This window comes from Sceloporus occidentalis, unplaced genomic scaffold (assembly GCF_023333645.1).
Source record: "Sceloporus occidentalis isolate IW3139 unplaced genomic scaffold, rSceOcc1.0.p SCAF_4, whole genome shotgun sequence".
Lineage (NCBI taxonomy): Eukaryota > Metazoa > Chordata > Lepidosauria > Squamata > Phrynosomatidae > Sceloporus > Sceloporus occidentalis.
This window is the reverse complement of record NW_028316984.1, coordinates 163,820,038-163,833,961: the sequence shown is the minus strand read 5'-3', so window position 1 is coordinate 163,833,961 and position 13,924 is coordinate 163,820,038. Positions and strand designations below refer to the sequence as shown.

The window sequence follows — 13,924 nt, the reverse complement described above, 5'->3', positions numbered from 1 at the left end:
GTTTGTAGTTTTACAAGGTCTTTAGCCACTGTCAAAGATTGTTGGTGACTCACAAAACTACAAATTCCAGGATTCTGTAGGATGACGCCATGCCAATTAAAGTGGTGTCACTGCGTTATTTGTACAGTACAGCTATACCCTTAGTTGTTTATTTCTCTGTAGAATTAACATATTGTCCCCATTTATAAATTACACGAAGCACACATTTCTATCTTTACTGGGGAAACCCCCCCCCAAAATACAGAATGTTTTGCCATCTTGTTCAGTTTATGTAAAAGGAAAGCTTCCCAACGTTCAAAAAAGAGGACATCCCTTATAATAAGGGTTGCCTGCATGCCTGCCCTATAAGGGACATCTCTTATAATCTGGGACATCAGGCAACCTTACTTAGGGTCTGAACAGACAGGCCAAAATAAAGCTGCTTCGGGTCACTTTGGAGGAATGCTGTTTAAATGGCCCATACATCTTAAGAGGCCAGAAGCTGAGGGAGAGAATGGGAGCTACAGTAAAACTAGTAGTAAAATAAAAGATTAGAACAAACAACACTTTAGATACCTGTACACCAATACACAGAGTTTGAGAAACAAGGCATGCTTGAAGCCCTAATGTGGGAAAGGTAAATATGACTTTATGGGATAAAACAAACTTGATAGGATAACTGACATGATTGGCATATAACAATTGAAGGTTATAATCTATTCAAAAAGAATAGATGGGGACGAAAGGGAGGTGAAATAGAATTAGACATCAAAGACACTTGTACAGAAATCCACATGAGTGATCAAACTGGACCAATGGAGTGCATTTGAGTAAAAATAAATGGGGAAAGAAATAAGAGCAACACTGTTATAGGAGTTTACTACAGGCCACCAAACCAAGATGTGATAGATGATGCATTTCTGAAACAAATGTCAGAAGTCTCCAAGAAGCAAGAACTAGTAGTTATAGGGGACTTCAGTTACTGACATCTGCTGGAAGACTAACTGCTAAGCATAGGCTTTCCAACAAATTTCTGATGTGCCTTACAGATAATTCCCTCTTTCAAAAGGTGGAGGAAGGGACAAGGGGATCAGCAGTCTTGGACTTGATCCTAACCAATAGGAGGAGTTGCTCACTGGAATCAAAGGAATTGCTGCTTTAGGGGGAGTGACCATGTAGTGCTAGAATTCATGATTGTGGGACAGGCGCAAAGACAAGTATAGTCGAATGTGGACATTGGATATCAGGAAAGCTAATTTTATCAAGCTATGAGAAATACTGGGCAGATTCCCATGCACAGAGATGCTAGGGAGTGAGTGAGAGTGGTTCAGCAATGGAACCAACTGCTTAGAGTGGTGGTGGTGGTGCCGTCTTTTCTGGATGTATTCAGAAACAGGCTGGACAGCTACCTGCTGGGGATACTCTATGTTGGGGGCCCTACCAACTCTATGATTTATTTATAAACAAAATATATGCACTGGTTTTCTACAAATTAAATTCCTCAAAGTGACAAAAGCTTTTTAGTATATAAAAAAGCACATATCATAGAAACATATAAAAGCTAGCAGCAGAAATGCAGTTTCAAATTTCTCTCTTGTGTAATCTAGCTGCTACATGCTACAGTAAGGGCTGTTCAACAGTGGAACACACTTCCTCGGAGTGTAGTGCAGTCTCCTTCCCTGGAGGTCTTTAAACAGAGGCTGGATGGCTGTCTATCGGGGATGCTTTGATTGAGAGTTCCTGCATGGCGGGGGGGTTGGACTGGATGGCCCTTGTGGTCTCTTCCAACTCTATGATTTTTGTATAGCTGTACTCTTGCCAATTGAATCTTCTGAATTATTTTCTAAGGCAGTTGTACAAAAAGTGCATTATAGTCATTTAAATGGGGAGTTACCAATGAAGGAAGTAAATGTCTGATTTTACAAGTGGTCTCAGACTTGGTGGGTTATATCCACCATGACAACAGACAATGCGGAAGTAATTGATTCCTCCTCCGACTCACCCTCCAGTTTGCAAAATCTGCCTTTGGGGCTGGGGGCTCCAGAGGGAGAACAGAAAGGCAAGGAAGGAGGTGTTGTGTGAAAAGAAATTTATTTGTGCAACATTGGATATAACATTGCTGTTTAGGGAATAAATATTGGAATTTTGTATCATTTGCTAATAGCAAGGGTGGAGGTAGTGTGGCCATTCAGATGTTGTTGGACTACAACTTACATCAGTCATAACACAGTTTTGTATCATTTGCTCACACAATGGTGAGGAATAATAGGAGTTGTAGTTCACCAATATGAGGAGAGCCACATGTTTCCAATCGCTGGCTAATAGCATTAATTTCCAAGACTGAATTGCAGCATGAGCATTAATAATTCAATTTGAGGATTGTAAAGGCTTATGCCATGATAGCATGCAAGTATTAGCTGTCACTCCTAATTATTTTTAAATTGAAGTTTCCAATTTATTTACCAACTGTTACCTTGAAGGGCTCATGACCACATCATCCTGGAAAGACTATCTCTTGAAAAAGATCTTAGCACTGTGGAAAAAACATTTTCTTTGTAAATGTGGTTCAGCTAGGATATGCTTATTCACATTTGAAAGCTACATTTCTAGTATGCTTACTATCTGTTTTCTCAAATGTCTTATTTATGTGCGAACTCTCTTTGCAGATGGTGCTGTGGTACCTTTTTCAGATTGTATCAGCAGTGAGCTGTATCCACAGGGAAGGAATCCTTCACAGGTGGGTGTTGAATGACGTGAGAACTAATTGGTCTAGTGCCCAAAAATAAGGATTTCATTGATCAGGGAGTATGCATGTTACTTTTCAATTGTTCTAGTTTTCAAACCACAGCAAATATACTATTCCTTTTGCTTCCTGGTTATTTTTCTGTTTACAGAATCCAGAAATACCAATTAAATAATTAGGAGCCCTTTCAGTGGCTGCATCCTGGCTGAGGAGCTCGTATGCTGTCTTGCCTCCTTGTTGTGTATAAGGACCTTTATTATCCAGCAGGCTTTTAGTCTTCTGAGGTTGCTGTAGTCTTTGCCCTGCTGTATCCTAGCTATTTCTGCTTTGTTGGCTGGTTCTTAAACTGTCCTTAACTTTCTTACTCTCTTTTTTTAATTTATTGTATTTTATGCTTTTATTTCTGTTATCTCCCTTAGACATTTTAGATGGAAAGATGGAGTATAAACATTGTAAATAAATTAATAACAGCCTAGATTAAATGGATGCAAGATGGTTTGTTTTGTGTTCCTTTGAGCACACAAATAGTTTTCCTAACACAAATTACTTCCTCACTGCATTATGTACATCGACTTAGGTTATTCCCTTATTTACATTTAAAAGCTAATTTTTTAGTGTGAGGACTAGCAAAATGATTATAAAGCTGTACCCTTTGATCTTATCATTTCTGCATTTTATGTTGCCTATGAAACTAGAGACAGTATAATGGATTATTTCTAAAACCTGGAGAATAAAATCATTAACATCAGTCATTATTGCCAATTAAAACAATGTTGTTGATGTTTTTATACTCCCATGTTTGTAAAGCACTTTAATCGATAGATACTAGGATCAAAATCTGAGGCTTGGGGACTAGCAATTAGATTTAGTTTTGAGACTTCAAGCATTAAGAGAAATGAGTTAACACTTTCAGACTGACAATAGTAAAAATGGAATGGAAGCATATTACAGTTGCAATTGTGTTGGTTTGTCCCAACTAGATTAGAGCCAGGGAATCAGTTGTTGAATGAAGAGTCATCACATAAGTTTTCATGCAGACGATTTGAAGAAATATATAAAACTTTATTTTTTTTCTTCTCTAGAGATATAAAGACACTGAATATCTTCCTCACCAAAGTAAATCTTATCAAACTAGGTGACTATGGTTTGGCAAAAAAGCTGAACTCTGAGTATTCCATGGCTGAAACTGTGAGTGTTTGCAGGTTTATTATATTGATAGAATAATTTTCCTGTTCACGTGTTTGGGAATTGTATATATGTTGTCAGAGATTTGACATCATTTCATGCTATCACTTACTGATTCAGTTTGCATGTTATGCATAAGAGCCCTGGTGGTGCAGTGGTTAAATGCCAGTACTGCAGCCACTCACTCAAAATCATAAGGTTGTGAGTTCAATACCAGCAAAAGGGCTCAAGCTTGACTCAGGCTTGCATCCTTCTGAGGTCATTAAAATGAGTACCCAGTTTGTTGGAGGCAATTATCTTACAGTTGTAAACCGCTTAGACACTGTTAGTTCAGTATGAAGCGGTATATAAATGAAGCTGTTTGTTACTTTGTTTTTGTTTTGTCATGACAATCAATCTAGCATTTCCCAAAAAGGAATGTTACATGTAGATATTAGAGCAAGATCTGTTCAGTTATCTGTGAAGCAGAATATATGTTAGTTTTTTGTGGGTTTTTGGGCTGTGTGGCCATGTTGTAGAAGAGTTTCTTCCTGACGTTTCGCCAGCCACAGATGCTGGCGAAACATCAGGAAGAAACTCTTCTAGAACATGGCCACATAGACCGAAAACCCCACAAAAAACGATGGATGCCGGCCATGAAAGCCTTCGACTTCACATCAGAATATATGTTGAAAGAAGTAACTGACATGGACTAAATCCTCTTCCTAAAAGTATATCTAATATCTAGTGATTTAAATAAGCATGTTTACCATCTGATATTTGAATATTTCCCACAATTTTAGTTCCAAATCCTTATATATCATATTCTGTCTTTTCTGTTAAGTAAGACCTGGGAAATTTTGGCAGGATTGGGGCCAAATTGTCATCTCAGACACACACCACTGGTCACAATGAGCCTGAAATCAAACAACAAAAACACACACAAGTTAGAAGGCAAACATTTTCAAATCTGTTTTTATTGGGGGGCAATGGATTTTTGGGGAGGGGCTGACTGCCTCAATACAAAGCTGCTCCTGAATGCTTCCAGAAACAGAAAATACAAAATTTCTACCCCCGTCCCCTTGTGTTGGCAGGACTCCAAGTCACAAAAGGAAGGCTTAGAGAGCCATATGTAGCCAGCAAGCTGTACTTGGCTCACCCCAGTGTTAACTTAATTATTTGCTCACCTGTTATTTATTTGTTACTACCTTCCCTTTCATTTTGCTTCCTTTTACAAGCTTCAGTCCTTAATTTAGATCTAATAACTACTGAATCATCAATTGTTTGATGATTGATTTGAATCCCCCTTATGCAGCAATGCAGTGGGACATTGCTGGGGTCTACCTGCACTGTGCTTTCCACCCTTTCTCTGCAGGGGCAACACAAGAGACTGAGCAAAGCATATAAAGAATGAAAGTGAAAGTGGTATTTTAAAGGAAAGGTTTATTCTAAGCAAGACATCTAGACTGGCAAAAGATATCTCACTTCATGAAGGGCACTTTCAGGCAGGTGCAAGTTACAGAATAGTGTAGATCATATTCAGCCAAGGCTACCATAAAGAAACACTGATTTTTGACACAACTACACTTGAACATTCCCTAACTACTCATGACTACCAATGGGATTTGGAATCCTGGATGTTCATGAAGGTAGCAGTTATGCTTCCCTGAAATACAATTTACTAAAATTTCAAGATTTTGGACATGGTGGTCAATGGTCAAAACATGGTTGATTTTTTAATTTTCTCTTTTGTGCGTGTATGGTGGGGAATTTTATATAAAATGGCTGGATATTGGCACTTGCAGGAGAAACACATAAAAATGTGTAATCATTTTTTATGAAGGAGGAGGTACTATAACACTAACATTATACTGTGTTTTATAGTTGGTAGGAACCCCATACTACATGTCTCCAGAGCTTTGCCAGGGAGTAAAATACAGCTTTAAATCTGATATCTGGGCAGTTGGCTGTGTTGCCTCTGAGCTCCTCACACTGAAGAGAACATTTGATGCAACGGTAAGTCACAGCTGTGGGACAAGTATGGCAGTGATTAGCACTGTATGACTTTCCTCAGTCTTTTTAATTAATTGTGTGTGTGTGTGTGTGTGCTCAAGCATGTTCAAAATGCCCCAGTTTTAATATTGTGTATCAGTGAAATGTTTAGGTCAATAAGATATCCCCATTTTAGAGATGCCAGTCCCTTTTAGTTTATTTCTGAAGTCTTTTTTAATACTCTGGACCTATCTAGAACATGTATCATATTTGAACCAAAGTGAGAAAATACATAACCAAGGTCCACAGTTCATTTTCTCAGGCACATTCCTCCAGCTTCATTCTGATTTTTCTCATTTCCTTCCTAGAATCCCTTGAATCTCTGTGTAAAGATTGTGCAGGGGAACCGGGCAATGGAAGTTGATTCCAGTGTTTATTCTCTTGATCTCATCCAGATGGTACACTCTTGCCTTGATCAGGTTGGTGAGATGCAGATTTCTTTCAACTTTCTTTCACTTTCTCACACGGCTTCAAAATAAAGTGGGGGAAGGGCCTTAATGGCTGAAAATGTACATCTGTGAGCATTCTATTTGTTTGAGCTCTGCACATTTAGTACTCTTGGTTGCCCACGAACAATCTGGAAGCTGCTAAAATATTTCTACCTTTGAAGTGCCTTTAATGCTAAACCTCTTGCTAACTTTATAATTTTGATTCTCTTTGTTTTGGGAAACTGGGGGAACACCATAAGGATGTGATTATTTAATCTGTCCTAAGACTTAATTGTTGAAAAATGATCCCTTTCCTTAGGGAGTGACCTGTCACTCACCTCTTTCAGGATCCTGAGAAGAGGCCTACTGCTGATGATCTGCTTGAAAACCCTGTTATCAGCAAATACAGGAGGTAAACTGCCATACATGTCTTGGATGTGGATTATATAGGTTAGGAAAGTCCACAGAATCTTCTACTACAGAGGTGGATCACTTGCTATGCTGCCTAAGGCTGCTAACAGTTGCAGTTTAACACAAGAATTTCCACCCCTATTTTGCAGCCTAATTCAGGTGTGGACAACTTCAATGGTGCTGGGGGTCTTCTGGAGGCCATCTAGATTGCCAGAAAATGGGGGGGGGGGGGGATTTTGGTTTTTTTTTAATGTCAACAGTTATTGTGGAGGAGAAGCTAAGCCTTATGTAACAGGTGATTTGCTGCTCCTGGAAGGTTCCTGGAATAAAGTGTAGTTGGAGGTTAAAGATACTGACTATACGTCACGCCAAAGCTGTACTGTACCTATTCCTGGCATAGTCATACTGGTGTTTCATATATTTGGTCATTTGGGCTGTCCATTCACTGATGAGACATAAAATCAAATAATCAGTTGCTTTTTATGATAAGATAATATTTATGCCTACCTTTCTACACTGGTTTTAAAAACTAGAGGCAGCAATCTCTGAAAGTATTAAACAGTACAGAATATAAGACATATGTTTGGAACATATATATTCAAACAACTCCCCCCCCCCCCCCAGTTTTGACTGGCTGGTCTCAGGTTTATATTGGTTCAGGCTTGCAAATTCATTGAGATGAATATAGATGAGTGCATAGGGCATTCCTCTTGAAAAGGATATTCCACATGTTGCAGGGTCCTGTGAAATGCAGTGTGCTATGATCCAAAGTACGGTGGAGAAGCGGGGGGGGGGGGGGGCTCCCCCAGAATTGAACAGATAAATTTCTTAATAGATAGGATGCTGGTTTAGCCCTTATTGCATAATTTGCCTTGTATGCAAAATTGCATATAATAATTATCACCCAGAACTCATGATATTGCAATTGTTTTAAGTCCCACTCTTTCGGTGAATGTTCATTAATGTCTCAGGAGTCTGAAATATCAAGGATCCTTTTTAAACATTATGGGTTCTGACAAATTCTGAGGGGGAATGCATGCCTTTGCTTTTCAGTGGTGATTTTGTAGGAGGAATCTTCACAATAAATTAGAAAACTACTACTACAGTTTTCTAATCATAGCTGAAAAGAGAAGGAAAACCTCAGAAAACAAAGCATTGGGCAAAACAGACCTAAACCAATTGCATCCCTATCATCCAGTGTTGAAGGAAGAGAGAGTGCTGTCACTTGCTATTAGCAGTTGCATAAAGCCCTGGAATTGGGCATTGTGGAGACAGGACACAATAGCTTTTGATCTGCTTGATCCAAAGTCCCTAAGGGCCCCCAGAGCTGGTGTAAGGAGCTTCGTGCCATTGTATCAAAGGAGTGGGGAAATAACAAGCAGTCTGGATTGCCAACAGAAAAACATTCCATATCTTCTGCCCTGACCAGTGTGAGCTTCTATCCTCCAGAGCAGGCACTAGGTGCATTGCTTTATTCCTCTCTACCCTTCAATTCAACTTTGGATTGCACAGTCACCACATCTCTAAAACTTCAGAAGCCTTCATTTGGAAGAATAATACAGGAATGCCTCAGTTAATGAATTAAATGGGTTCCTGGGTATTAGCTCCTTAACAGAAACCTTGGTACCAGAGAAATTTCACCAAACCTTTTATCTAAAATTAACCACATACAAACAGTGGGTCCTTGGTATCTGCTGGGGTTTGGTTCCAGGAAAAAAAAACCCCACCACCACCATGGATACCGATATCCATGGATGTTCAAGTCTCATTAAATACAATTGCATAGTAATGTTGCCTGTTATATAAATGGCAAAACCAAGGTTTCCTTTTTGGAATTTCCATATTTTTAAAATATTTTCAAGCCATGGATGCTTGAATCATTGGATAAACAATCTGTGGATAGGGAAATGAAACAACAGGATCAAGTAAGCCTTGCATAAATAAACAAAAACATTTTCAAGAGACCACTTGAAAGCTTGTTCTAAAATACATGCAAGGACCATTTTTTTCTTCCACCATCCTCCACCGTTCTTATGATTTCTGTTTTGGTGGTCAAACTTGAAGATCTAGGCTCTTTTTTAACATGCTGTGGGCTGCTGGTAAGGTAGGATTATCTGTTCTCCCCCTTTTTCATTTATGTTTTGCTTAGTAAGAAATTTTGGTGGGAGCCGCTGTTTAGGTTGACTGTTTATACAGGAACACAACTACAGTAGGATTGGCTAGAGTAAATCCCACTTTTCCCCACCTTAAGCTTCATTGCACTTTTTACTACAGACATGCCTTTGCAACCTGATACTGAGAACCTGTTTCTCCAGCCCTCCTTCACCATGCTCCTAATCCTGATACTGCTTTAAAAAAACACCAACAAGTTACAGCTAAACAGCAAATTAGGAAAAATGGGAGGGGGGTTGGGCAGGCATAAAAATTTTTGTAAAAAGGAGCTTCTGTGTCAGGTTTTGATAACTGAGGTGGGCCTATACTGTCTGTCTTCTAGGATTTCTGTGAGGATTAGTTACATGAAACACTTTGACATTGTAAAAGCTATATTGTTTATTATTAATAAATTATTTACAGAATGTTGTTTTAGAAGGGAAATCATTTCAAGGAGCTGATATGCCCAGTCACATGTATTAGAAAAAAAATAAAAATAGAATGATACTATTAGTAAGGTATCTGAAAGAATACGTACCCAACTATAACGTGACCTTGTGTATAAGTCAAGGCCCAAATTTTGGGAGCCAGAATTATTGGTTTTGATATGACCTGTAGATAAATCAAGGGAAACACATAGGCACATAAAACAAAGGACCTAAAAAGGCTGAAGCAAAGGAAAACAATGCCAAAGAACTTACAAAATCTCAGCAGATGTAACTGTTTGCTCACACTAATGATTTGATGGATGAGAGAGTAGAAGGGGGTCAGTACTTCCAAGAAAGATTACATTCTTGCCTTTCACCAGAGGACAGTTCCTTTTTAAATAAGAGGTACAGTACAGTACAGTGGGCTCTTTGCACACACAGGGGGATCCCCTGGTGACAAAAATGAGGGACCTCAAGTCCCATTGATTTCTATGGCCATGCATGCATCACGGGGATGTGCATTATTTTAAGTCCTAGGGCTTGCCGTGCATGGAAGCTTAAATCCGCATATGACAAGCCCATGTATGGACTGGACAGGCTGTATTCATATTGGCCCATGGATAAGTTGACTCAGATTTTTAGGGTCAATTTTTTGACTAAAATTTCTAGACTTATACATCAGTATATACAATGTATTGATTTTACTTTCACTCCCTTGGACTCCCTGTGCATTGTTAACTCTTCATGTGCCTTAATCCTCTTTGTCAACACTTTCAGTTCTGTGGTTCTCACCCTTTTTGCTTAATAGCCTCTGATGACCATGTCTGCTTACTGTCTCTTAGTTGTTTGGTTCTCTCTACAGCTTAATGCAGTAGTTCATCCTTGGACTCGCAGCCAAATGTACAAGCAGTCTGTAGGATGGAGCCAAACTGGACTCTTCCCAAATGAAAAGAAAGAATTCTTCCATTTGCAGAGGCTCCTTATTGGAAGAATGGGAAAGGCAGCAAGATTTACCAATTTCCCTTTCCTCCCTGTGGCCCTCAGTGACAAAGCTTGCTGTTTAGGAAGATGTCCTAAATATTTCAGAGTAGGCTAATAAAGGAAATGTGGAATTGGAAAAAAAATGCTTCCTTTCATCAGGAAATTCAGTTAACAGATTTCCATTCTATGTAATTCTGAATCCATGCTATCTGGGCCTAAATCTATACAAGACAGACTTGGGGCCAAAGCACACAGCTTCGAGGGAGAGGCCTCTGGCTATTCCAGCCCTGATTGTGCCAGGACTGTGGAGACCGCATGGCCTGCTTCCAAATTGGGTCGCCACTGCAGTCCCAAATGGGCCACCAGCAGGAACAGATTTAATCTGCTCCTAAAAGGTCCATCTCTTGGCCCATAAGAGCGACATCAGCACAACTTCCAGCCGGTTTGGGGGCATGTGTCATCTAAACGTCACAGTGCCAAAGTGTGTGGAAGCTGCTTTATTTGGCCCATGCATTTCAGGCCTAAAATACATTTGTGTGTGTGTGTTGTTTTCTGGATATGTATTATTGTAAAAGATTTGATCAGGATTTTCTTTCTGTAAATATTGTTGTTATTTATTTGTTTGTGTTGTTGTTTATTTGTTTAAGAGTATGAACAGGCCCAGCCATGTTGCACCACTGGCAATAATGCAATACAGTTTGGTGGAAGAGTTATTCTTCTGTTTTGCTGGAATGTTTGAAGCTCACATTGGGATTCCCTGTCCAGAGTGCTACACTAATTGATTATTAGTGGTCTTCTAATCACTTGTTCTTTATCCTGGCAGGGAAATGGAGGAGAAAGTTGTGCTGCTTAATGGCCCAAATAAACGACCAAGGTAATGGAGTGTGTGCTGAAGTATGTAATTGAAGATAATCAATTTCTAGACTTATTTATTATTTACTTGTTTGTGAAACAATATTATCTTTACAATATTTTCAATGCATATATAAAAGTAGAATTCATCATAATTTCATAAGACTTAGAGTTTTAGCTCCTACTCATGTTGTTTCACCCATGCTACATAATAGGCTTTTCACTTCATACCAAACTGTATTTACAAAGCATGGTACTGTTGGATATTTCTTTTGTTTTCTTCACTGAGATGAAAGAAGAAGAGTCTTAATAATGAAAAAAATAGACATCTGTATGTATTATAGTGTGTTCTGAGCACAGTTGCCAAAGTATTTGTGCTCTTTCTCTTTCATGAGATTTGCTCATATTGCTACTTGTGGAAGTTCAGAAGCTGTGCATGAGTTGTCATGCATTGTCAGAAGTCTAATCTACACTACAGAAATAACACAGTTTGATGCTGTTTTAACTGCCATAGCTCAATGCTATGGAATTCTGGGATTTGTAGTTTGTTCTGGTAACAGAGTTCTCTAACAGAGAAGGCTAAATATTTCACAAAACTACAAATTCCAGAATTACATAACATTGAGCTGTGGCAGTTAAAGTGGTGTCAAACTGCACTATTTCTGCAATGCAGATTAGACCACAGTCAAATTAGTTTCTGATTTTTATTTACTTTATTTGCAGCATTTGTTTACCTGTTTTCATGTTTGCTGCTTCAAAATTCCTGACCCTGTGTATGTGGCCTCTGAAAAGACTGAGTATATTTGGCCCTAAATCTAATGGTTAGTTCCTTCTAAAGTACATTGAGAGAACCAATGGAACTTAAACAAGTGTTGTGTTACCACGTTCCTGTTGATTTAGTAGGTCTATTCTAGTTGGGATTAGGAACTGAATGTATGCTTTGAAAATATGATAGAATTTATATGAAGTGTTTTTTGTTGAGGACATGGATACATAATTATCTTCTAGCTTGTCCCCTATGTAATGGCTTTGAAAAGCATTTCATATTAAACAGTGTCTTCATACTTGTCTCTCTCTCTTTTTTTTGCAGAACCAGTACCATGAATGATGCTCCCATTGCGGTGGTGACTTCACGCACTAGTGAAGTATATGTATGGGGCGGTGGGAAGTCCACTCCTCAGAAGCTGGATGTCATTAAAGGTGGCTGCAGTGCACGACAAGTCTGTGCTGGAAACACCCACTTTGCACTTGTGACAGTAGAGAAGGAGCTCTATACCTGGGTGGTAAGTAAAGTATTTGGAAATAAATAGGGAAGGTTGGAAGGAGATAGTCAAATGAACCACTTCATTTAAGTTACTTCTCATAATCACAAATCTCTGACTTCTGTTATCAACTAGAGGAACAGGTTTGCTCCCTCTGCCTCTCAGGACAATATAGTGCACAGGGAAGACCAGCTGGGCAGCATCCATCAGCCAAAGAAAGAACACCTAGAGGAAGATTTTCCCCCTCCCCCCAGAACAGTTGCTCCTAACTATTAAGTTGCCCTAGGACTGTAAAGCTGAAAGGAAAGACACTCTGGCCCTATCCACTGACAAAAGAGTGGGACCAGTATCTTTCCTAATTAGCTAAGGGCTTTGGTTTATATGGGCTTGAATTGTGTATTGTAAGTTGCTTTGGTGTCCATTCTGTCAAAAAGCAGGAAGTACTCTAAATAACTATACTGATAAAATCAGAAAATGGAACACAAACAAATAAGAATGTAAGACGTATCCAGCCATAGGCTGAAAGCCTATGTAATCCAACATTCTCTGACTACATAATCCAGTCATGCACTTATGGCGAGTATAGAAGCAGGAAGAGATTTCAGTAGCATCCTTCTGCTTGCATTTCCCAAAGCAGCTATTTTTCCTCCAATACTGGAAATAATAGCTGAGATTAGCAGGTGAGCAGAGTATTATCTGGTGAGCAGAGTATACTCTTCCCTGGGTGCATAGACATGAGGAGTGGAATTCTCCACTGAAACTCTGTTCAACCTGACCACTGATAGGGTGCAAAAGTGCTCCTGGATGCTGTCTAACTCCCTGGGGAAGAAAGAGCACCATCTTTCCCCAGATATTGAAGGAAAGCTGGAACCTGCCTGACTGTACTTCTGCAGCTAGTTAGTGGCTGGTGGACCTGCACCAGGGGACCCTCTCTGCTGCTGTTGAATACCTGGGGCAGGGGCATAGCAGAAGGAGATACTATATACTTCTTTCTGAAATGGCCTCAAAACTACATATGTTGGTGTAACTAGGGGATTTTAGGCAGTAGGATTCTAGCCAATATTTTGCCATCATGACTTGCCGACTGTGAAAGCATTTCCTTTCGTAAACAAGTGATTTGAGTGTATAGAAAGAGAAGCAAGGGAAGCATTGGAGAAAAGCAGTGCCGAATGGATTTTTCCTAAAGCATAATTCATATATTCAGTATGAAGAGAAGTTTTTTTCCTTCTAAATTCCCAATTTTATTTCTGTTTTGAAATAGCCTCATGTCAATATTGATTGTTGGTACTGCTGCACAGAAATTCTTCACAATTTCCTGCAAATGGTTGTCACATAAGAAGTGATAAAAGGTGATATCCTGTACTGAGAGTTCAGCCTTATTTGCTGAAGGACAGTATATAGAATACCATAGATCTTTTCTGCTTCCTCTTTGTGGTGGCAGCAACCATACCTCCTCCAAAGCACCCCAAAGCC

At 39.3% G+C, this 13,924-nt stretch overlaps 1 protein-coding gene across 1 annotated transcript in view; it reads left to right on the top strand.

Moving 5' to 3' along the window:
• The window catches only part of NEK9 (NIMA related kinase 9), a 43,697-nt gene that overhangs the window by 9,781 nt on the left and 19,992 nt on the right, over positions 1–13,924 (top strand). The window contains exons 4-10 of the mRNA XM_089522237.1: positions 2,646–2,716; positions 3,805–3,910; positions 5,771–5,902; positions 6,247–6,357; positions 6,714–6,778; positions 11,161–11,211; positions 12,280–12,472. Of these exons, the coding sequence (XP_089378363.1) occupies positions 2,646–2,716; positions 3,805–3,910; positions 5,771–5,902; positions 6,247–6,357; positions 6,714–6,778; positions 11,161–11,211; positions 12,280–12,472 (729 nt within the window). The remainder of the gene's footprint in view (positions 1–2,645; positions 2,717–3,804; positions 3,911–5,770; positions 5,903–6,246; positions 6,358–6,713; positions 6,779–11,160; positions 11,212–12,279; positions 12,473–13,924) is intronic.